This window comes from Tursiops truncatus, chromosome 10 (assembly GCF_011762595.2).
Source record: "Tursiops truncatus isolate mTurTru1 chromosome 10, mTurTru1.mat.Y, whole genome shotgun sequence".
Taxonomy (NCBI): Eukaryota; Metazoa; Chordata; class Mammalia; order Artiodactyla; family Delphinidae; genus Tursiops; species Tursiops truncatus.
In genome coordinates, this window is record NC_047043.1 from 62617678 (window position 1) to 62642475 (window position 24798).

At 46.0% G+C, this 24798-nt stretch overlaps 1 protein-coding gene and 1 non-coding gene across 5 annotated transcripts in view; one reads left to right on the forward strand and one right to left on the reverse strand.

Moving 5' to 3' along the window:
• Positions 1–24798, forward strand: part of PTPN23 (protein tyrosine phosphatase non-receptor type 23) — a 39887-nt gene that overhangs the window by 11620 nt on the left and 3469 nt on the right. For all 4 annotated transcript variants that reach the window (XM_073811094.1, XM_073811093.1, XM_073811095.1 and 1 more), the window contains 17 exons: positions 19492–19619; positions 19856–19932; positions 20550–20599; positions 20753–20884; positions 21127–21207; positions 21302–21433; positions 21518–21565; positions 21988–22044; positions 22172–22230; positions 22412–22491; positions 22606–22720; positions 22815–22880; positions 23252–23397; positions 23706–24017; positions 24098–24252; positions 24354–24505; positions 24593–24772. In XM_073811094.1, coding sequence (XP_073667195.1) covers positions 19492–19619; positions 19856–19932; positions 20550–20599; positions 20753–20884; positions 21127–21207; positions 21302–21433; positions 21518–21565; positions 21988–22044; positions 22172–22230; positions 22412–22491; positions 22606–22720; positions 22815–22880; positions 23252–23397; positions 23706–24017; positions 24098–24252; positions 24354–24505; positions 24593–24772 — 1970 coding nt within the window. The remainder of the gene's footprint in view (positions 1–19491; positions 19620–19855; positions 19933–20549; positions 20600–20752; positions 20885–21126; positions 21208–21301; positions 21434–21517; positions 21566–21987; positions 22045–22171; positions 22231–22411; positions 22492–22605; positions 22721–22814; positions 22881–23251; positions 23398–23705; positions 24018–24097; positions 24253–24353; positions 24506–24592; positions 24773–24798) is intronic.
• LOC117314046 (U6 spliceosomal RNA) lies at positions 5638–5742 on the reverse strand. The gene has a single exon (XR_004528729.1). It is a non-coding gene; the product is annotated as a U6 spliceosomal RNA (small nuclear RNA).

Sequence of the window (24798 nt, forward strand, 5' to 3'; positions counted from 1 at the left end):
CTAACTTCTCGTTTTGTTTGTTCTTCTTTCTCTAGTTGCTTTAGGTGTAAGGATAGGTTGTTTGAGATTTTTCTTGTTTCCTGAGGTAAGATTGTATTGCTGTAAACTTCCCTTTTAGAATTGCTTTTGCTGTGTCCCATAGGTTTTGGATCATTGTGCTTTCATTTTCATTTTTCTCTAGGTATTTTTTGATTTCCTCTTTGATTTATTCAGTGATCCATTGATGGTTTAGTACCATATTATTTGCCTCCATGTGTTCGTGTTTTTTATCATTTTCCCCTTGTAGTTGATTTCTAATCTCAGTCTTGTGGCCAGAGAAGACGCTTGATATGATTTAATTTTCTTAACTTTACTAAGGCTTGCTTTGTGGCCCAGCATGTGATCAGTCTTGGAGAATGTTCCATGTGCACTTGAAAAGAATCTGTATTCTGCTGCTTTTGGATGGAATGCACTATAAATATCAATTAAGTTCATCTGGTCTGATGTGTCTTAAGGACTGTGTTTCCTTATTGACTTTCTGTCTGGATGATCTGTCCCTTGATGAAAGTGGGGTGTTAAAGTCCCCCACCATTACTGTGTTACTGTTGCTTTCTCCTTTTATGGCTGTTAGTATTTGCCTTATATATTGATGTGCTCCTGTGTTGGGTGCATATATATTTACAATTGTTATATCTTCTTTTTGGATTGATCCCTTGATCATTATGTAGTGTCCTTCTTTGTCTCTTATAACACTCTTTATTTTAAAGTTTGTTTTATCTGGTATGAGTATAGTAAGTCCCCTACATACGAACGAGTTCTGTTCCAAGAGTGTGTTCGTAAGTCCCGTTTTGTTTGTAAGTCTAACAGAGTTAGCCTAGGTACCCAGCTAACACAGTCAGCTGTATAGTACTGTACTGTGTTAGGTTTATAATACTTTTCACACAAATAATACATTAAAAAAACCCACAAAAAATAAAGAAAACATTTTTAATCTTACAATATAGTACCTTGAAAAGTACAGTAATACAGTACAACAACTGCATATAGGGGCTGGTATCGAGTGAACAGGCAAGAAGAGTTACTGACTGGAGGAGGGAGAGGAGGTGGGAGATGGTAGGGCTGATGGATTATCAGCAATAGGAGATGGAGGGCAAGCTGCAGTTTCACTCACGCCTGAAGTTGACGGTGCAGGTTCTGATTCCTTCAATTCCATCTACCGTCTTGAAAAAAATGTTCCAGTGATGTTTGGGTAGTACTGTACCAGCTACACCACCGCTGCATTTATGCTTGCTTCCGGACATCCTGGGCTGGAAATAAAGATACTGTACTACTGTACTCTATACAGTACTGTACAGTAAAGTACACAAAAACACAGCCACCGGTAGAAGATGCACGCATGTGACAATGTACGCCAGACACATGAACTGACTTACATGATTAGACATGAGAATGCACGTTCACGTCTTTGAAAGTTTGCAACTTGAAGGTTTGTAGGGGACTTACTGTATTGCTACTCCAGCTTTCTTTTGATTTCCATTTGCATGGAATACCTTTTTCTGTATCATCATTTTCAGCCTGTATGTGTCCCTAGATCTGAAGTGGGTCTCTTGTAGACAGCATATAAATGGGTCTTGTTTTTGTATCCATTCAAGCAGTCTGTGTCTTTTGGTTGGAGCATTTAATCTGTTTATGTTTAAGGTAATTATCGATATTATGTTCTTATTGCCATTTTGTTAATTGTTTTGGATTTGTTGTTGTTTTTTAATTAATTAATTTTTGGCTGTGTTGGGTTTTCGTTGTTGTGCGTGGGTTTTATCTAGTTGTGATGAGCGGGGGCTACTCTTCACTGCTGTGCATGGGCTTCTCATTGTCGTGGCTTCTCTCGTTGCGGAGCACGGGCTCTAAGCGTGCAGGCTTCAGTAGTTGTGGCACATGGGCTCAGTAGTTGTGGCTTGCAGGCTCTAGAGCTCAGGCCCAGTAGTTGTGGCGCACGGGCTTAGTTACTCCACGGCATGTGGGATCTTCCCAGGCCAGGGCTCGAACCCGTGTCCCCTGCATTGGCAGGTGGATTCTTAACCACTGTGACACCAGGGAAGCCCCTTTTATTTGTTTTTGTAAGTCTTTTTTCTACCCTTTTGTTCTCTTGTGATTTGATGACTGACTGTAGTGTTTTATTTGGATTCCTTCTTCTTTTTTTGTGTGTATCTATTATAGATTTTCAGTTTGCAGTTACCATGAGGTGTTTTTTTTTAAAAAACTTATTTTTTTAAATTTTTGGCTGCGTTGGGTCTTCATTGCTGCACGCTGGCTTTCTCTAGTTGCGGCAAGCAGGCTTCTCATTGTGGTGGCTTCTCTTGTTGCGGAGCACGGGCTCTGGGCCCTCAGGCTTCAGTAGTTGTGGCACATGGTCTCAGTAGTTGTGGCTTGCAGGCTCTAGAGCAAGGCTCAGTAGTTGTGGCGCACGGGCTTAGTTGCTCTGTGGCATGTGGGATCTTCCAGGACCAGGGTTCAAACCCATGTTCCCTGCTTTGGCAGGCGGATTCTTAATCACTGCACCACCAGGGAAGTTCATAAATAGCTTTTATTATGTCGAGTTATAGTCCCTCTATACCCACTTTTGTAAGGGTTTTTATCATGAATGGATGTTGAATTTTATAAAATTCTTTTTCTGTATCTTTTGAGATGATCATGTAGCTTCTGTCATTTCTGCCCCTCACCCCCCCGTTTTGTTTTTTTTGGCCATGCCATGTGGCACATGGGATCTTAGTTCCCTGACCAGGGATTGTACCCATGCCCCCTGCAGTGGAAGCATGGAGTCTTAACCACTGGGCCACCAGGAAAGTCCTGGTTTCTGTCCTTTCTTTTGTTAATGTGGTGTATCACATTGATTGACTTGTGTATGTTGAACCATCTTTGTGACCCTGGGATGAATCCAACTTGATTGTGGTGTATGACCTGTTTTATGTATTCTTGGATTTGGTTTGAGAATTTTTGTGTCTATATTCATCAAAGATATTGACCTGTAATTTTCTTTTTTGGTAGTGTCTTTGGTTTTGGTATCAGGGTGTGTGTTGGGTCTTCGTTTCTGTGCATGGGCTTTCTCTAGTTGCAGCGAGCGGGGGCCACTCTTCATTGCAGTGCACGGGCCTCTCACTGTTGTGGCCTCTCGTGTTGTGGAGCACAGGCTCCAGACGCACAGGATCAGTAGATGTGGCTCACGGGCCTAGTTGCTCCGCAGCATGTGGGATCTTCCCAGACCAGGGCTCGAACCCATGTCCCCTGCATTGGCAGGCAAATTGTCAACCACTGCGCCACCAGGGAAGCCCATTCATTCAGTTTTGATGGGCTGTATGTTTCTAGAAAGTTGTCCATTTCTTTGAAGTTGTCAAATTCGTTGGCCTATAATTATTCATAGTATTCTCGTACGGCTTTTTGTATTTCTGCAGTATCTGTTGTGATTTCTCCTCTTTCATTTCTTATTTTGTTTGTGTCTTCTCTCTTTTCTTCTTGGTGAGCCTGGCTAGAGGTTTGTCAATCTTGTTTACCCTTTCAAAAAACCAGCTCTTGGTTTTATTGATTTTTTTGTCTTGTTCTTTTATCTCTGTTTTATTTATTTCCTCTCTGATCTTTATTATCTCCTTCCTTCTGCTGACTTTCAGTTTTGTTTGTACTTCTTTTTCTAATTCTTCTAGATGGTGGGCTAGGTTGTTTATTTGAGATTTTTCCTGTTTCTTAAGGAAGGCCTGTATTGCAATGAACTTCCCTCTAAGAACTGCATCTAAGAACTGCATCCCAGAGATATTTATGGTTGTGTTTTCATTGTCATTTGCCTCAAGGTTTTTGGTTTTTTTTTTGTTTGTGGTACGCAGGCCTCTCACTGTTGTGGCCTCTCGCATTGCGGAGCACAGGCTCCGGACGCGCAGGGTCAGCGGCCATGGCTCACGGGCCCAGCCGCTCTGCGGCATGTGGGATCTTCCTGGACCGGGGCACGAACCTGTGTCCCCTGCATTGGCAGGCAGACTCTCAACCACTGAGCCACCAGGGAAGCCCTGCCTCAAGGTATTTTTTAATTTCTTTGATTTTTCTTGTTGACCCTTTGGTTTTTTTAGTGGTTTGTTGTTTAGTCTCCATGTAATTGGTTTTTTCTTGTTTCTTTCTCTGTGGTTGATTTCTAGTTTCATGCTGTTGTGGTCAGAAAAGAGGCTTGAAATAATTTCTATACTATTAAATTTGTTGAGGCTTGTTTTGTGCCCTAGTATATGGTCAGTCCTACAGAATGTTCCATGTGCACTTGAAAAGAATGTGTATTCTGGGTTTTTTTGGATGTAATGTCCTGAAGATATCAATTAAGTTTAACTTTTCTATTGTATTATTTAGGATCTTTGTTGCCTTATTGATTTTCTGTCTCAAAGATCTGTCCATTGATGTGAGTGGGGTATTAAAGTCTCCTACTGTTAATGTATTCTTGTTAGTTTCTCCCTTTATGTCTGTTAGTATTTGTTTTATTTATTTGGGTGTTCCTGTGTTGGGTGCATATATGTTGACAAGTGTAATATCCTCTCCTTGTGTTGATCTTTTTATCATTGTACAGTGTCCTTCTTTATCTTTCTTTATAGCCTTTGTTTTAAAGTCTATTTTGTCTGATATGTATATTGTGACCCCTGCTTTCTTGTCATTTCCGTTTGCATGAAATGTCTTTTTCCATCCCCTCACTTTTAATCTATGTGTGTCCTTTGCCCCAAAGTGGGTCTCTTGTAGGCAGCATATTGTAGGCTCTTATTTTTTTAATCCAGTCTGCCACTCTGTTTCTTTTGATTGGAGCCTTTAGTCCATTGACATTTAAGGTAATTATTGATAAGTATGTATTTATTGCCATTTTAAACCTTGTTTTCCCATTGATTTTTTTTTATTTCTATTATATATTTTTTTACATCTTTATTGGAGTGTAATTGCTTTACAATGGTGTGTTAGTTTCTGCTTTATAACAAAGTGAATCAGCTATACATATACATATATCCTCATATCTCCTCCCCCTTTGCTCTCCCTCCCACCCTCCTTATCCCACCCCTCTAGGTGGTCACAGAGCACCGAGCTGATCTCCCTGTGCTATGCGGCTGCTTCCCACTAGCTATCTATTTTACATTTGGTGGTATATATAAGTCCATGCCACTCTCTGACTTTGTCCCAACTTACCCTTCCTCCTCCCCGTGCCCTCAAGTCCATTCTCTACGTCTACGTCTTTATTCCTGTCCTGCCCCTAGGTTCTTCATAACTTTTTTTTTAAATTCCACATATATATGTTAGCATGTGGTATTTGTTTTTCTCTTTCTGATTTACTTCACTCTGTATGACAGACTCTAGGTCCATCCACCTCACTACAAATAACTCAATTTCATTTCTTTTTACGGCTGAGTAATATTCCATTGTATATATGTGCCACATCTTCTTCATCCATTCATCTGTTGATGGGCATTTAGGTTGCTTCCATGACCTGGCTACTGTAAATAAAGCTGCAGTGAACATTGTGGTACATGACTCTTTGAATTATGGTTTTCTCAGGATATATGCCCAGTAGTGGGATTGCTGGGTCGTATGGTAGTTCTAGTTTTCGTTTTTTAAGGAACCTCCATACTGTTCTCCATAGTGGCTGTATCAAAAAAATATATAGAACGCTTCATGAATTTGCGTGTCATCCTTGTGCAGGGGCCATGCTAATCTTCTCTGTATTGTTCCAGTTTTAGTATATGGCTGCCGAAGTGAGCACTCCCGTTGATTTTATATTTCTTCTTTGTCCCTTTCTTTTTTCTTTTGTGGTTTGATGATTTTCTTTTGTATTACGCTTATCTTCTCTTCTTTTTGTTTTTTTGTGAATCTGTTGTATGTGGTTGCCCTGTTTTTCAAGTATGTTAACTCCTTCCTATATCTACTTGCTTTAGACTGGTAGTCAGATAGGCTCAAACACCTTATAGAAAAAAAAATCTACATTTTCTTACTCTCCTCTCCCACATTTAATGATTTTGATGTCCTCTTTTGCATCTTCATGTTTATCCTTTTGCCATTCATTGTGGTTATCATTGCTTTCACAAAAATTTTTTTACTATTTTAAAAATCTGTGTGTGTACTTTCTTGTTTAAATGATTTACTTGCCAATTATGATTTTCTCTTTCCTGTAGATTCTTACTGCTTTTCGTATTTATTTATTTTTTGGCTGTGCCATGCGGCCTGTGGGATCTTACTTTCCTGACCCTGGATCAAACACAGGCCCCCTGCAGTGGCAGCACAGAGTCCTAACCACTGGACTGCCAGGGAATTCCCTCTACTTTTCTACTTAGAGAAGACCTTTCAATATTTCCTTTAGGATAGGTTTAGTATTGCTGTATTCTTTTCCTTTTTGCTATCTGAGAAATTCTTTATCTCTCTTTCTGTTCTAAATGATAATCTTGCTGGGTAGAGTATCCTAGGTTGCAGATTTTTCCATTTGGGGACTTTGAATATATCTTGCCACTCCCTTCTAGCCTGCAGCATTTCTGTAGAGAAATCAGCTGATAACCTTATGGTTGTTCCCTTGTAATTAATTCTTTGTTTTTCTCTTGTTGCCTTTAGAACCTTCTCTTTATTTTTAACTTTTTTTAATATGTCTTGGTGTAGGTCTGTTTAGGTTTATCTTGTTCAGAGCCCTCTGTGCTTCCTGTATCTGGATATGTTTCCTTCTTTAGGTTTGGGAAGTTTTCAGCCATAATTTCTTCAAACACAGTTTCATTACCTTTTTCTCTTTCTTCTCCTTCTGGGATCCCTATTATGCATAGATTGGCCCACTTTATGTTATCCCATAGGTCTCATATTGCTTTCATTTTTTGTCATTTGGGTTTCTGTCTGCTGTTCTAATTGGGTGATTTCCATTATTCTCTCTTCTAGATCACTTATTTGTTCTGCATTATTCATTCCTCTGTTCATAGCCTTTGGTCCAGCTTTCATCTCTTCAAATGAATTCACTAATTTTTCTTGGCTCCTCCTTATAATTTCTAGTTCCTTTTTACAGTAGTCTGCATTTCTGTTGATAGCTTTTCTCAATTCCTTCAGTATTTTCATTATCTCCTTTTTTATTTTTTTGCGGTACGCGGGCCTCTCACTGTTGTGGCCTCTCCCGTTGCGGAGCACAGGCTCCGGATGCGCAGGCTTAATGGCCATGGCTCACAGGTCCAGCCGCTCCACGGCATGTGGGATCTTCCTGGACCAGGGCACGAACCCATGTCCCCTGCATCGGCAGGCAGACTCTCAACCACTGCACCACCAGGGAAGCCCTCCTTTTTTATTTTTGTTTAGTTCTGGCTGCATTGGGTCTTCGTTGCTGTGCGGGCTTTCTCTAGTTGTGGCGAGTGGGGGCTACTCTTTGTTGTGGTGTGCGGGCTTCTCATTGCAGTGGCTTCTCTTGTTGCGGAGCATGGGCTCTAGCTGCATGAGCTTCAGTAGTTGTGGTGCATGGGCTCAGTAGTTGTGGCTCACGGGCTCTAGAGTGCAGGCTCAGTAGTTGTGGTGCACGGGCTTAGCTGCTCTGCAGCATGTGGAATTTTCCCTGTGTCCCCTGCATTGGCAGGCAGATTCTTAAGCACTGCGCCACCAGAGAAGTCCCTCATTATCTCCTTTTTGAACTTGGTGTCTGTTAGACTGAAGAGGTCTGCTTCATTGTTTGTTCTTCAGGGGTATTCTCTTGATCTTTTAATTGGGAGTGGTTCCTCTGCTTCTTCATTTTACTTATATTTCTCTTGCTGAACGAGTTGAGGAGAAACAATTATCTACTGTGGTCTTGGAGGGCTATTTTTATGTGGAAACATTCCTGTGTAGCCTGTGTGGGCTTAATATTTTTGGATGTGAGGGCTGTTTTTAGTATGGATGCCTGCCACCTCTTTCCTCACTGTATGCTGGCTATCATCCCCTTGATAGGAGGTGTGACTGATGTGCTGACCAGAGCCAGCACTGGATATTGAGCAGGGCCTCCTCTTTGCTCTATGGTTTTCACTGCCTTGTCCGGGGCAGGGTGTGCTCCCCAGTTGTTGGAGTAGCAGCCCCCAGATCCGTTTCTGAGTTGCATTTCTGGTATGTGGTGCAAGGTAGGTTGGATTGGGGTGCTCCCACTGGGAGAGGAGCCATTGATACTCCTCCTCCTCCTGAGCTGTTCACCTGTGAGTGTGCTCCATTGTGTCACCTTTCACCTATTGTGCAGACTCTCAGAGTACACTGTTATTGGCACTGCCCTCGGCCCCACCTCAACCGTAGGTATGCTGGCAGTCCTCCCTGGTACCTCTCAGGCTTTGTTTTCACAATGCCACCAGCGCAGATCCACAGAAGTCAGGTCCCAAGACTGCAGTACTCGTGCACCTGGACCTTCTGTGGGTGCTATGGAGGCAGCTCAGACCCTGGCTCAGCCCAGCCGCCTGGTGTACATGCCCACAATGCCCACAGCTGCCAAGGCCAGACCTGTCCCAGCCATGGGAGCACCAGTTTTCTGTTCAGATGTTCTGCAGGCACTGAATATACAAAGCTGGCAGCGGAGGTGTAAATCTGCGGTTCGTTCAGCCACAGGGAGAGATTTCATCTCTGCTTCCTAAGTCACACGGCCCCTGGGGCTCAGCTGTGATTTCAGCCCCACCTCTGTGTGTGGGCAACCCACTGGTGTCTGCGCCCAGGGCTGCTGAAGCAGTGGCTGGAACTTGTGAGCCTGCCCAGGTGGGAGGGAACTGAGGTGGCAGCTGGAGTGCATTGGCCTGCCCAGGCAGAAGGGAGCTGGGGCAGCGGCCAGAGCCTATGGAGGTAGGAGCTGGTGGGTGGGGAAAGAGGCTGCAATGGTGGCCCCATCTCTCCCTGCGCCACTTAACAATGGCACTTCGCTTCTGTGGCAGCCTGGGCTTCTTCCATGAACACTCCTGGTCGCTGTGCCCCACACTCCAGCCCCTTTAGGCTGTCTCCATGCAGCCAACAGCAGTCCTCTCCCCGGGTCTGTCCTCTAAACCCCACGTTCCTGCACCCAGCCCCTGCCCATACCAGCAAAGGTGCTTCTAAGGCTGGGATGCACAGGGCAGTGGCACGGCCCATTTGTGTAATCTCTGGCTGTCCTGCCTGCCACTAACTGGTTGTTGCTGTCTCTGAGCCTTGGAAGCTTCTTTTCTGTCCCTGCTGATCTTTCCTCTGGTGAGGGGACTTCCCAGGGTGTGGGAACCTCTCCTTCAGCTCCCTCCTAGGGGTGCAGGACCCATCTGCTTCCTCTTTATTTTTTTTTCCTTTTGCCGTACCCAGTTACGTGGCCATCTTTCTTGTCCTTTCAGGTGTTTGAGGTCTTCTGCCAGTGTTCAGTAGGTGTTGTGTGAGAATTGTTCCATCTGTAAACGTATTCTTGATGTATTTGTGGGAAGAGATACAAGAGTTCCATGTTCTACTACTCCACCATCTTGATTCTGATCCCCTTTATCCATTTTTGTTTTGGCTGTGTTGGGTTTTCGTTGCTGTGCGTGGACTTTCTCTAGTTGTGGTGCGCGGGCTTCTCATTGCAGTGGCTTCTCTTGTTGCAGAACATGGGCTCCAGGCACGTGGGCTTCAGTAGTTGTGGCACGTGGGCTCAGTAGTTGTGGCTCTCGGGCTCTAGAGCACAGGCTCTGTAGTTGTGGTGCATGGGCTTGGTTGCTGCGCGGCATGTGGGATCTTCCCAGACCAGGGATCGAACCCGTGTTCCCTGCATTGGCAGGCAGATTCTTAACCACTGCGCTACCAGGGAAGTCCCTTTTTATCCATTTTTGAATCGAGTTTCTGTTGTTAAGTTGTAGGAGTTCTTCATATATTCTGGATATTAACCACTTATCAGATATATGATTTGCAAATATTTTCTTCCATTCCATGGGTTGCCTTTTTACTTTGTTGGTTGTGTCCTTTTGATGCTCAGAAGTTTTAAATTTTGATGTAGTCCAGTTTACAATTTTTTTGTTGTTGCTTGTGCTCTTCAAGTCACATCCAAGAAATCATTGCCAAATTCAATGCCACGAAGATTTTCCCTTTTATTTCTTTTAAGAGTTTTATAGTTTCAGCTCTTATATTTAGGTCTTTGCTCCATTTTGAGTTTATTTTTGTAAATGGTGTAAAGAAAGTTTCCAGCTTCACTCTTCTGCATGTAGATATTTAGTTTTCCCAGCACCATAAATTGAAAAGACTGTCCCCCATTGAATGGTCTTGGCACCCCTGTCAAAAATCATTTCAAAAAAAAAAATCATTTCACTATGTGTATTAGTTTGCTCTGGCTGCCATAACCAAGTACCCCAGACTGCTGACTTAAACAACGGAAATTTATTTTCTCACAGTTGTAGAGGCTAGTAGTCTGAGATCAAGGTGTTGGCAAAGCTGACTTCTTCTAAGGATTCTTTCTTTGACTTGTGGATGACCATCTTCTCCCTGTATCTTCACATGGTTGTCCCTCTATGTATATCTGTAGAAGGCCAACAGTCATATTGGATTAGGGCCCACCTCTAGGACCTCATTTCACTGTAATTACCTCTTTAAGGCTCTATCTCCTAAAATACAGTCACATTCGGAGATACTGGGAGTTAGGACTTTAGTATGAATTGGTGAGGGGGGGCATTATTCAGTCCATAACACCACATATTTGAGGGTTTATTTCTGGGCACTCTCTTTTACTCCATTAGTCCATATGTCTTTATTGCCAGTACCAAACTGTTTTGATTATTATAGCTTTGTAATAGGTTTTGAAATGAGGAATTGTGGGATCTCCAGTTTTGTTCTTCTTTTTCAAGATTGTTTTGGCTATTTGGTGTGGGGGGTGGTCCCTTGAGATTCCATATGAATTTTTAGGATGGATTTTTCTATTTCTGCAAAAAATGCCATTGGGATTTTGATGTGGATTGCACTGAATCTGTAAAAAAGTAAAATCCAAAAACTATCACTTTAGGGAGGCTTGCCACCTTAATATTAAGTCTTTTAATACATGAGTATCAGATATCTTTCCATTTATTTATGTCTTTAATTTCTTTCAGCAAAGTTTTGTAGTTTTCTCTATGCAAGTCTTTGGCCTTCTTGCTTAATTTTACTTCTAAGTAATTTATTCTTTTTGATGCTATTGGACTTGAAATTCAAAAAAAATTTTCTTTAATTGTGATTTTTGTGTATTGATTCTGTATCCTGAAACTTCACTGAATTCATTGATTAATTCGAACAGATTTTTTTTGGTGCAATCTCTAAGGGTATTTTCACATATGAGTTCATGTCTGTGAAAAGAGATAATTTTGCTTTTTCCTTTCTAATTTGGATACCTTTTTTTTTTTTTTTTAACATCTTTATTGGGGTATAATTGCTTTACAATGGTGTGTTAGTTTCTGCTTTATAACAAAGTGAATCAGTTATACATATACATATGTTCCCATATCTCTTCCCTCTTGCGTCTCCCTCCCTCCCACCCTCCCTATCCCACCCCTCCAGGCTGTCACAAAGCACCAAGCCAATATCCCTGTGCCATGCGGCTGCTTCCAACTAGCTATCTACCTTACTACGTTTGTTAGTGTGTATATGTCCATGACTCTCTCTCGCCCTGTCACAGCTCACCCTTCCCCCTCCCCATAACCTCAAGTCCGTTCTCTAGGAGAGAACTGCGTCTTTATTCCTGCCTTACCCCTAGGTTCTTCAACATTTTTTTTTCTTAAATTCCATATATATGTGTTAGCATACGGTATTTGTCTTTTTCTTTCTGACTTATTTCACTCTGTATGACAGACTCTAGGTCTATCCACCTCATTACAAATAGCTCAATTTCGTTTCTTTTTATGGCTGAGTAATATTCCATTGTATATATGTGCCACATCTTCTTTATCCATTCATCCGATGATGGGCACTTAGGTTGTTTCCATCTCCGGGCTATTGTAAATAGAGCTGCAATGAACATTTTGGTACATGACTCTTTTTGAATTTCGATTTTCTCAGGGTATATGCCCAGTAGTGGGATTGCTGGGTCATATGGTAGTTCTATTTGTAGCTTTTTAAGGAACCTCCATACTGTTCTCCATAGTGGCTGAACCAATTCACATTCCCACCAGCAGTGCAAGAGTGTTCCCTTTTCTCCACACCCTCTCCAGCATTTATTGTTTCTAGATTTTTTGATGATGGCCATTCTGACTGGTGGGAGATGATATCTCATTGTAGTTTTGATTTGCATTTCTCTAATGATTAATGATGTTGAACATTCTTTCATGTGTTTGTTGGCAGTCTGTATATCTTCTTTGGAGAAATGTCTATTTAGGTCTTCTGCCCATTTTTGGATTGGGTTGTTTGTTTTTTTGTTATTGAGCTGCATGACCTGCTTGTAAATTTTGGAGATTAATCCTTTGTCAGTTACTTCATTTGCAAATATTTTCTCCCATTCTGAGGGTTGTCTTTTGGTCTTGTTTATGGTTTCCTTTGCTGTGCAAAAGCTTTGAAGTTTCATTAGGTCCCATTTGTTTATTTTTGTTTTCATTTCCATTACTCTAGGAGGTGGGTCAGAAAGGATCTTGCTGTGATTTATGTCATAGAGTGTTCTGCCTATGTTTTCCTCTAATAGTTTGATAGTTTCTGGCCTTATATTTAGGTCTTTAATCCATTTTGAGCTTATTTTTGTGTATGGTGTTAGGGAGTGATCTAATCTCATACTTTTACATGTACCTGTCCAGTTTTCCCAGCACCACTTATTGAAGAGGCTGTCCTTTCTCCACTGTACATTCCTGCCACCTTTATCAAAGATAAGGTGTCCATATGTGCATGGGTTTATCTCTGGGCTTTCTATCCTGTTCCATTGATCTATCTTTCTGTTTTTGTGCCAGTACCATACCGTCTTGATAACTGTAGCTTTGTAGTATAGTCTGAAGTCAGGGAGCCTGATTCCTCCAGTTCCTTTTTTCGTTCTCAAGATTGCTTTGGCTATTCGGGGTCTTTTGTGTTTCCATACAAATTGCAAAATTTTTTGTTCTAGTTCTGTGAAAAATGCCAGTGGTAGTTTGATAGGGATTGCATTGAATCTATAGATTGCTTTGGGTAGTAGAGTCATTTTCACAATGTTGATTCTTCCAATCCAAGAACATGGTATATCTCTCCATCTATTTGTATCATCTTTAATTTCCTTCATCAGTGTCTTATAATTTTCTGCATACAGGTCTTTTGTCTCCTTAGGTAGGTTTATTCCTAGATATTTTATTCTTTTTGTTGCAATGGTAAATGGGAGTGTTTTCTTGATTTCACTTTCAGATTTTTCGTCATTAGTATATAGGAATGCCAGAGATTTCTGTGCATTAATTTTGTATCCTGCCACTTTACCAAATTCATTGATTAGCTCTAGTAGTTTTCTGGTAGCATCTTTAGGATTCTCTATGTATAGGATCATGTCATCTGCAAACAGTGACAGCTTTACTTCTTCTTTTCCGATTTGGATTCCTTTTATTTCCTTTTCTTCTCTGATTGCTGTGGCTAAAACTTCCAAAACTATGTTGAATAAGAGTGGTGAGAGTGGGCAACCTTGTCTTGTTCCTGATCTTAGTGGAAATGCTTTCAGTTTTTTCACCATTGAGGATGATGTTTGTTGTGGGCTTGTCATATATGGCCTTTATTATGTTGAGGAAAGTTCCCTCTATGCCTACTTTCTGCAGGGTTTTTATCATAAATGGGTGTTGAATTTTGTCAAAAGCTTTCTCTGCATCTATTGAGATGATCTGGATACCTTTTATTTCTTTTTCTTGCCTGATTGCTCTGGCTGGAACTTCCAGTACTGTGATAATACAAGTGGTTGATGTGGGCATCCTTGTCGTCTTGTTTCTTGTGTGAGAGGAAAAGTTTTCAGTCTTTTACTAACTTGGTATGATGTTAGCCAAGGTCTTTTCATATATAGCCTTTATTATGTTTAAGTAGAGGAACTTACCTGCCTTTTAAAGAAGGTGACACTGTTCTTAAGAGAAAGAAAAAATTGTCAGAAAGGTGAATTATCTCATTTGCTACTCTGTTTGAAAGTAGTTAAAAACAACTGTTTCTCTTTGAATAACAAAAGAGGATTTAAATAAAAATTTTATTTATAATTTCAAAGTGTAGGAGATTGTATCTTCCCCCCAAAGCAGGGATAATTAATTGGTATGTTTATATATGCTAGAGATATATTCTTTAAAGACTACTGTGTGTAAATTGAATTTTTAAAAACTGTTAGCCTCTTATGTAGAAAACAAAAGGTGGAGTCACACACCAGTGTTATAATAATATTAGCTTATATAATTGCCCATGTACAGCGTACCTTTACTGGGATCTTGACTTCTTCATATGGCTTCAAGTTACTATCAGGTGTCCTTTTATTTCAGTCTATAGGACTCCTTTTAGCATTTCTTGTAGGGCAGATCTAGTGGTGGTGAATTCCCTCAGTTTTTGTTTAGCTGGGAATGTCTTTTGATTTCTCCTCAGTTTTGCCAGATATAGGATTTTTGGTTGACAGTGTTTTTCTTTTAGCACTTGGAATATATCAACCTACTGCCTTCAGTTCTCCAAAGTTTCTGATGAGAAATCTGCTGATAATCCCATTGAGGATTCCTTGTATTTGATGAGCCACTTCTCTTGTGCTGCTTCCCAGGTTCTCTTTGTCTTTCAACAGTTTGATTATAATTTTTTCTTGGTGTGGGTCTCTGAGTTCATTTTACTTAAAGTTCATTAAGCTTCTTGGATGTTTATATTTCATGTCTTTAGTCAAATTTGGAAAATTTTTTGCCATTATTTCTTCACATATTCTCTCTGCCCCTTTCTCTCTCTCTTCTTCTGGGACTTCCACAATGTGTATGTTGATCTGTTTGATGGTGTCTCACAGGTCCCTTAGGCTCTGTTCACTTCAATAATTTTTCTTTCTGTTCCTTAGACTTGATAATTTCAGTTGTCCTAGACTTTTTTAAAAAAAAATATTTAGGCTGTGCCAGGTCTTAGTTGCGGCATGTGGACTCTTAGTTGCGGCATGTGGGCTTCTTAGTTGTGGCATGTGAACTCTTAGTTGTGGCTTGCATGCAGAATCTAGTTCCCCGACCAGGGATCAAACCCAGGCCCCCCGGCATTGAGAGCGCAGAGTCTTACCCACTGGACCACCAGGGAAGTTCCCTCAATTGTCCTAGCTTTGATTTCACTGATGGTTTCATCAACCTACTCAAATCTGCCTTTGAATCACTCTAGTGAATTTTTCAACTCAGTTATTGTACTTTTCAGCTTCAGAATTTCTTTTTGGTTTCTTTTTAAGTTTTCTGTCTTGTTGATATTCCCATTTTGTTCTCTATGTCGTTTTCTTGACTTTTTTCTGCATCTTCCTTTAGTTCTTTGAGTATCTTTAAGACAGTTATTTATCTAGTAGAGCTGTCATCACATCTTTTTCAGGAACAGTTTGTTTGTTTGTTTTTGTCCCTTTAAATGAGTCATATTTTCCTATTTCTTTATATGTCTTGTATTTTTGTTGTTGAAAACCGGACATTTGAATCTAATGATGTGGTGACTCTGGAAATCAGAATCTCCCCTTCTCCCAGGGTTTGCTGTTTGTTTGTTTGTTTGGAGTGTTGTAGGCTGTCTCTGTGCCAAGAATCAGTCTGAGGTGTGGACTTAAAGTCTTCTCAGGTCTTTTTTTTTTTTTTTTGCGGTACGTGGGCCTCTCGCTGCTGTGGCCTCTCCCACTGCGGAGCACAGGCTCCGGGCGCACGGGCTCAGCGGCCATGGCTCGCTCCGTGGCATGTGAGATCTTCCCAGACCGGGGAACGAACCCGTGTCCCCTGCATCGGCAGGCGGACTCTCAACCACTGCGCCACCAGGGAAGCCCTCTCAGGTCTTTTTTAAGCCTTTGCCTTCCCCTGGGTATGCATGATGACTGTCTAACTTCCTCTGAATATGTGGTTGCTTTTGAATCCAATAGTCCTCAATATCTGGCTCCCAAAAGGAGAAAAAGAGAAAAATGAAGGGATGAGGGGGGAGAAGCACTGGTGCTTTAAATCCCCTTGAAGTCACTTCAGCCAGAGGGGGAGTGCAACAGCAGGGGGAGGTGTAACAACAGTGTCCGCCGCCTCTTTGCACCTCTGAGATCAGAAGCAGCGCGATCAGCCCTGATCAGAGCAGATCCCTGATATTTGGAGGACAGCGTCCTCATTGCCCACCCTGGCTCCCACAGGCTGTGTGCGCAAGCCGCTCCAGGAACACATGCAAGGCTGCCTGCACAGGGATGGGCACTGGGTAGCTGCGATTGTGCTAAGGGCTGAAATTCACCAAAATTTATCCAAACATTCCTCTGCACATTTGCAAGTCCTCAGTAGACTCCAGGAGTTCTAGAACAGTTACATCAGACAGATGCTGCCAGTGCATTTGTTGTCTGTGTGGGGAGACAGATTTCTGGTGCTTCCTACTCTGCTACCTTCCCAGAATACTCCACGTAAATTAAATTAAAAAAAAAAAAGATTTTGTTTGAAGAGTTTGAAAACTAAATGTTTTAAATTAAACTAAATGAGATAATCTTAACCCCTCAGACTACCATTGTTTTGTGCACACAGGTGCACATGCACACAAAACACCCTCGAGGGAGCATTGTCACCCAGCTCCAAAGCCTATTCTGAGGCAGATCCTTCATGGTGTAGGGCAGGCAGCCTGCACAGAGCAGTGGGCTGGAGAGAGCCAACCCCAAGAATGCTCCAGATCTGAGGCTATTCCCAGCACAGACAGCTCACAGAAGGACATCAGGATAGTCGCTTTCCCCTTCCTGGGGCTTGAGTTACTCATTGAAAGAGTGTGGGAGTTGGACTAGGTCAGTGTTTCTTCAGTGAAACCACAGAACAAACTTTCTTACATAGAACGCTGATAATAATTATTTCAGTGAAAAAAAAATTATCAGATCAAGAAAACTCCCAGATTCAGCAATGTATAAAGTGAAAATAAAATAGAGTAACTAAATGAACTATTACAGAAGTTTTAGAACACTGGTCCAGTTTTTAGTGAATTACAGGAAATTTATGAAAGCACAGAGATGTAGAAAGCAGAGACAGCATAAGTCAAGTTAACCTTTTACCATAACTCATTGATTTGCAGTGGAAATGGAAGGTGGATATAATCTGGAAATCTGTAGGCAATTCTCTTTTCCTGATCTGGGCCTCAGTTTCCTCATCTGTAAAACTGGGCCTGAAGTAATTCTTCTTTTAAAATTTTATTTATTTATTTATTTTTATATTGAATTTTTGGCTGAGTTGGGTCTTCGTTGCTGCGCGCTGGGTTTCTCTAGTTACGGTGAGCGGGGGCTACTCTTTGTTGCGGTGCGCGGGCTTCTCATTGCGGTGGCTTCTCTTGTTGCGGAGCATGGGCTCTAGGCACGTGGGCTTCAGTAGTTGTGGCACGTGGGCTCAGTAGTTGTGGCTTGCGGGCTCTAGAGCGCACGCTCAGTAGATGTGGCACACGGGCTTAGTTGCTCCGCGGCATGTGGGATCTTCCCAGGCCAGGGCTCGAACCCGTGTCCCCTGCATTGGCAGGCAGATTCTTAACGACTGCGCCACCAGGGAAGCCCTGAAGTAATTCTTTAAGAAGACTTTTCAGTTACTCTGGAATAAATTTTTGGTTCTGTGATCACAGGGAATTAAACTGACGGAGGTGGTGAGGGGGTTGTTGGAGGGTGGGGGAGTGGGTGTGGTGTGGCGGCCGGGCTTGTTTTCAGACTCCCCTGTTCTGTTCTACTCCTACCACATGCAGTTCCTCAGAGTGTGACAGGCCAGGTGGGACAAGAAGCAGCTGCATTCTTGGTTGGATTAAAGGGTGCAGGTGAAATCTCCATGACCTGGAGGGAGGGTTGCTTCCATTGTTTCCCAAAGATGGTTTTAGGAAGTACAAAGACAAACATTTTAAAATTTTTTTGTATATTCTTTAGTATTTTAAAAATGTGTAGCTAGCACATCATACCTATTATTTTAGAGATGTTAACTGCTTAGGATGTGGCTCCACTTTAAAAAATGGAAAACGTTAAGTGCCATTTCATTATGGTGGAAGTATGATGGGGAGGGGAGTGATAAGAATGACTACATGAGAAGCCTTGGCCTGTGGGATAGGCCCTTCGAGGTGGCACCTCAGCAGTATGGCTGTGACACGCCTTATCCTTGCAGTGGGCATTGTAGAGGGCAGAGAGGGAGCTTAGCATTCCTGTTGAAAGAGGAGACTGAGGCCCAGAGGGGAGATGGTCCCCCAAGACACTGCTGGGAAGTGGTGTTGAGTGGACCAGTGCTAGACTCTTCCTCCTCTGATGTCCCACAGGGTATCCACATCCCTTCTGAGCATCCCAGACAGAAGGCTCAGAGCCCAGCTCTGGAGTGTCTTGTCCTAGAGGTTTTTGTTTTTTTTTTTTTTTTTGGTGGGGGGGACGGTGTGCTGAGCAGCATGCAGGATCTTAGTTCCCCCACCAGGGATCGAACCTGTGCCCCCAACCCCTGCATTGGGAGCACAGAGTCTGAACCACTGCCCCACCAGGGAAGTCCCCTAGAGGATTTCTTCTAGCTGGTGCCCAGCAGCTCTCTACTGGGCCCCTCGGCTGCTGGAACCCTGGTGTGGGGTTCTCTGGTCGCTCCAGCAGGTGGGGTTAGGGCATGCACAGCGATTCTAGCCCCTCTACTCTTTGTGCGCCTGTTTCTTGGAGGGCATACTGTCTCTTCTTCCGTTTGTTTGAGCAGAGGGTTCACTTTGTTTTGTTTTTTCCCCAAATGGGACTAGCTTTATTGCTTACTATAAAAATTGAAAATTGTTCATATAAAAGAATACATAAGCAAAATAATATAAAGAATCAAATACGTCTCTGTATGCATGTATATAGGATAAGATAAATTACTTAAACCCTACTATCCAGGGATAGTCACTTAACTGTCTAGATTTTTTTCTCTCTGTTTATATACCTAGTTGATATCAATTTCCATATGATTTTATAAAAATGAAATTATGTTGCTCATCTGTTACATGCTTTTTTCCCCCCAACAATAAATGTGTTATGAACGTCTTAACATATCAGTAGAGATCCTTGTCTTCAGTTTTCATGGCTGCAGAGTATTCTCTTTTGTGGGTAGCCTTGACGTGATTTATTTAATCCTCTTTAATGGAAGTTTTGGTGGCATCCAGTATTTGGCCCTGTTAATGTCGTGATAAATATCCTTGCATGCTCATCCAAGCATTTGCTGTTCTGGATTTCTTACTGTATATTTTTAGATACAGAACTGTGGGTCAAACATTAAGTACATTTAAATTTTTAATGCATGTTTTAAACTGCCTCCTGGAAAAGTGGGAATGATTCAGTCCAACAGTCCTGGCTGGTAGGATGGTTGTTGAATGACTACAGGTAGCTGCGGGCTTTCTTTGGGTCCCTTAGACTGTGCAGTCCCCCAGCCCCGATTATTTCCTGGGCATTTGTGGGTGGACAGCCCTGCCTGTCTTCTACTCCAAATGACAGGAGGCCTGCTTCTCCCATCCATCCCCCAGAATGCTGTTCGTGTTCCACGGGACTTTGAGGGCTGCAGTGTCCTCCGCAAGTACCTGGGCCAGCTCCACTACCTGCAGAGTCGGGTCCCCATGGGCTCAGGCCAGGAGGCCGCTGTTTCTGTCACCTGGTGAGAGCTGGCAGGGCTGGGGGGAGCCTGGAGGTTGCCTGGGACAGCCCAGGGGTGTCTGGGCGGTGGGGATGCCCCTCTTCCCCCGCCCCCTGCTTTCTTTTCCTTGCTACACAGCATGGGGAGTGGCTTGGTGTGGTCTCCCCAGGCCTCCCTCCCATCCGACACCGCACTGGGGGTGGCGGGTCACTTCACCAGCTCCTTCACTTGAAATGACTGGGGTGGCCTGTCCACAGGACTGAGATCTTCTCAGGCAAGTCTGTGGCCCATGAAGACATCAAGTATGAGCAGGCCTGCATTCTCTACAACCTTGGTGAGCTACCTAACCCCTTCCCCATGGCCCTACCTCCCAGCCCTGCCCACCCCATCTCAGCTCAGCAGGAGGCCACAAGGGCAGTGGGCTGATGGAAGGAAGACACCTGGATTCTGACCCTCCCCCTGCCTTCCCACAGCTCTGCTGGTGCCTCTCTTCTGGCCCACAGGGAGCCAGCCTGCTGGGGAGAGGCTCTACTAGGCTGGCTGCCACATGGTGTTGCTAGTGTGCTCCGGCCCAGAGGGGTGGCCTCTCTTTTCTGACTGGAGAGATCCCAGCCCCCCTTGTGGCTTGGGCTGCTTCCAGCAGGAGAACAAGGCTGGCCTAGACTGGCCTTGCCGTCAACCCTGATGGCTCAGCCTCAGTCTGGGGAGCCCCGAGTCCTGTGTAGGCAATCCCTGAGACTCTGAGACTGGACTCGTAGGCTGAGGGCTGTGGATGGCAGGAGCCCCTTCCCTTCCACCCCATCCCTGCCTGGTGCAGAGCCAGAGACCGAGACCCCATTTACTCCAGCTTTGGTGTCCTTGGACCAACTGCCCCAGACCCCTGTTGTCCTGATCATGGGTGACACCAGCAGCCCCAGGCTAGCCCTGACCCCGTGTTCTGTGCCTCCCTAGGGGCGCTGCACTCCATGCTGGGGGCCATGGACAAGCGCATGTCTGAGGAGGTGAGGAGGGTAGGAACAGTGGGTGGGTCGTAGGACAGAACCAGGGAGGGGTGCTGAGTGTTGTCAGCCTCCAGGGTGTGAATCCTGCCCTGTGGAGTGGACACAGGCAGCTCTGTGGCTCTGCTTCTGGCATCCTCCCCTGTTCTCTCCCAGGGCATGAAGGTCTCCTGCACTCACTTCCAGTGCGCAGCAGGTGCCTTTGCCTACCTGCGTGAGCACTTCCCTCATGCCTACAGCGTTGACATGAGCCGGCAGATCCTCACTCTCAATGTCAACCTCATGCTGGTGAGGAGACGCCCTTGTTGGGGCTGAGTTGAATCCAGGGCCGGGCACGGTTAGGGCTGGATCCTAGCGGTCCTGTGCACATGGCAGTAAGGGACAAACAGAGGCCTGGGCTTTGATCTTTTGAGCCCCAGGTGGATCAGGAGCAGGGCTGTGCTGCTGGGAGTGCGGGAGGCTGGGCGGAGAGGGCATCCGTGTGGTCTGTGCCGGTGAGGAATGGAGTGCATCTCCATCTGCTCTTCCAGGGCCAGGCTCAGGAGTGCCTTCTGGAGAAGTCCATGTTGGACAACAGGAAGAGCTTTCTGGTGGCTCGCATCAGTGCACAGGTAGGGACAGGGATCGACGGTGGCCCACAAGGGACTGATGCCAGGCTTTTGGTTTACTCCCGGTCCCCAACTATAGCCCTGTCCTGGCTTCTAGGTGGTGGATTACTACAAGGAGGCGTGCCGGGCCTTGGAGAACCCCGATACCGCCTCACTGCTGGGCCGGATCCAGAAGGACTGGAAGAAGCTGGTACAGATGAAGATCTACTACTTTGCGGCTGTGGCTCATGTGAGGGCACCGTGGCCACCAGGGCTGGGCTGGGCTGAGTTGCCGTAGCTCAGGAAGTAAGTAGTGGCATCTCTTCTTTCCCAGTTGCACATGGGGAAGCAGGCTGAGGAGCAGCAGAAGTTCGGAGAGCGGGTGAGTGAGCCGTGGCGAGGAGGGGACTCTGGACTGGTCCCAGCCTTGTTAGTCAGATCCTCGTGGTGACCCTTCTTCTGTCTCTCACCCCCACATCCCTGGCTGCCCCCTCCCCACCACCGCTGTAGACCTGGTGTTCGTCATGTGTTGTCCCATCTGTGCAGCCTTCATCCCCAGGGGACGGAGGAGGCGCGCAGCAGGCTCTCCTCAGGGGATGGTTGGTGGGAGATGTAGGCTGTGGGGTGGAGCCGGAAGGTAGACGCTAAGCGTGGTGCTGTTGGCTGGGCTGGCGCGTGTCTACCTCCTCAGCTCCTTGTCTTCTGATGGGTCACCTGATGGCCAGGCAGGCTTGGTGGGGGCTGGGGTGGCAGAAGGAGTAGGGTCCAAGCAGGGAAGGACGGACTGGTCTCTGTCCCCCGCAGGTTGCGTACTTCCAGAGTGCCCTGGACAAGCTCAATGAAGCCATCAAGCTGGCCAAGGTAAAGATGAGGAAGAGCCTGGCTGCCCCTCGGAGCCTGGGAAGACAAGGAGCAAGCCTGCTGGGGCTGAGGGGTGTCCTGGCACTGGCTGTGGTTGGCACTGAGCACCCCCATCCCTACCCTACAGGGCCAGCCTGACACTGTGCAAGATGCACTTCGCTTCACTATGGACGTCATTGGGGGAAAGTGAGTTTCTGGGGTTCGGGGTGGCCCTGGTTCCTTCTTGTTAGGAAGGGTCTTGGCCTTTCGCCTGCATCGTTGGGAGGAAGCCACCAGGGCCAGAGAGTAGTGGCCCATGTGGGAGGCTAGGTCCTGGATCCCTGCTGATCACTCAAGACTCCCCATTCCTCCTTCTCCTGACCCCCAGATACAATTCTGCCAAGAAGGACAATGATTTCATCTACCACGAGGCTGTCCCAGCACTGGACACCCTTCAGCCTGTAAAAGGTCTGAAGCTGAGGGGAAGCCGAGGATCGGGGTAGGGGATGAAGATGGGACAGAAGAGAGGCAGTCGAGGTTCGAGTGGGCCTGGTCTCCACGATTCTTCCTCACCCCTCCCAGGTGCCCCCTTGGTGAAGCCCTTACCAGTGAACCCCACAGACCCAGCTGTTACGGGCCCTGACATCTTCACCAAACTGGTACCCATGGCTGCCCATGAAGCCTCGTCGCTGTACAGGTGGGCAGGATAGGCAGGCCCTATTAGCCCAGGGCGGGTTGGAATATCTCAACAGACATGGGCTTCCAGCAAATCGCTGTCACTTCTCCTGCAGTGAGGAGAAGGCCAAGCTGCTTCGGGAGATGATGGCCAAGATTGAGGACAAGAATGAGGTCCTGGAGTGAGTGCAGGGCTTGGGTGGGAGGCATGGAGGGTACACACCAGACCTCTGTGGGGCCCCCAGTGCTGCCTGCGACAGGGAGAGGAGTAAATGAAAGGTCTGTTGGCACCAGCAGGCCTCCTGGCTGCGCCCTCCCTGCCCAGGGTCTTGTATGCTAGATTTGTAAGTTGAGAGTCATGCATCTTGAGAGGAGGATGTCCCACTGTTTTCAGCAGTGCCCTGGGCATGTTCTGTGGTGGGAGTTGGGATGCTGATTTGTTGTCTGCTAGGACCTCAGACCTTGCTTCAGTGGTGGGAGCTTGCCCTAGTGGGCTTCTTGTGTAGCTGAGGGGTTGAGCCAGCACCCACCTGGTCCCGTTGCCCCTCAACAGCCAGTTCATGGATTCAATGCAGCTGGATCCTGAGACAGTGGACAACCTTGATGCCTACAGCCACATCCCACCCCAGCTCATGGAGAAGTGTGCGGCTCTCAGCGTCCGGCCCGACACTGTCAGGAACCTCGTCCAGTCCATGCAAGGTGAGTGAGGAGGAAAAGCAAGCAGGTGGAGGGCGGGAACGTGGGAGTCATCTGCTGCGGCCTTCTCTGTGTCCCTTGTTGACCGAGGATAGAGGTTTTCACCTCTCCCAGCACCTGTCAAGAGCACCCGCTGCACACTTCAGTGAACTACCGCACCGTGTGCCCTCTGTCTGCCCTGCTCAGCCAGCACTGGGCTGCACACAAGCCTGACTGAGGGGGCGGTTCTGTCTCCTGGGGGATGGGCCAGATTGGATGCCTGGTCTGCCTGCCACAGGAGCTGACCCCGCCTCCTCTAAACATGCCCCCAGTGCTGTCAGGTGTGTTCACGGATGTGGCGGCCTCCCTGAAGGACATCAGGGACCTGCTGGAGGAGGATGAGCTGCTAGAGCAGAAGATGCAGGAGGCAGTGAGTCAGGCAGGGGCCAGCACGGCTGTCTCCAAGGCCGAGCTGGCAGAGGTGAGGCGAGAATGGGCCAAGTACATGGAGGTCCATGAGAAGGCCTCCTTCACCAACAGCGAGCTGCACCGTGCCATGAATCTGCATGTTGGCAACCTGCGCCTGCTCAGTGGGCCTCTGGACCAGGTCCGGGCTGCCCTGCCCACGCCAGCCCTCACCCCAGGTGAGCCCCCTTCCTGTCCCCATGGAGAGAGGCTTGGCGCTGGGGTTTTCTCTGGCCTCACTGACCACTGCCGCTCCCAGAGGACAAGGCAGTGCTGCAGAACCTGAAGCGCATCCTGGCCAAGGTGCAGGAGATGCGGGACCAGCGTGTGTCCCTGGAGCAGCAGCTGCGTGAGCTTATCCAGAAGGATGACATCACAGCGTCACTGGTTACCACAGACCACTCAGAGATAAAGGTGGGGCTGGGTGAGCAGTATGCAGGGGCTGACTCTAGGCTCCACCCTTAGGTGGTGAGGCCCTGAGTGTCTGTCCTCCACCCCCCAACACACTCCCTTAGAAGCTGTTTGAGGAGCAGCTGAAGAAGTATGATCAGCTGAGGGTGTACCTGGAGCAGAACCTGGCCGCCCAGGACAACATTCTCCGGGCACTGACAGAGGCCAACGTGCAGTACGCATCTGTGCGGCGGGTGCTCAGTGAACTGGACCAAAAGTCAGTGTCTGGCCCTGTGCCTCTACCCAGTCCTGCCCAGAGCTGGGCTCCAGTTACTCACCTCCTGCCGGCCCTTCTGCCCGCCAGGTGGAACTCCACGCTGCAGACCCTGGTGGCCTCCTATGAAGCCTATGAGGACCTGATGAAGAAGTCCCAGGAGGGCAAGGACTTCTATGCAGACCTAGAGAGCAAGGTGGCTGCTCTCCTCGAACGGGCACAGTCCACCTGCCAGGCCCGCGAGGCAGCCCGGCAGCAGCTCCTGGACAGGTGAGTGTGGCCCCGGGGCCGGGGTG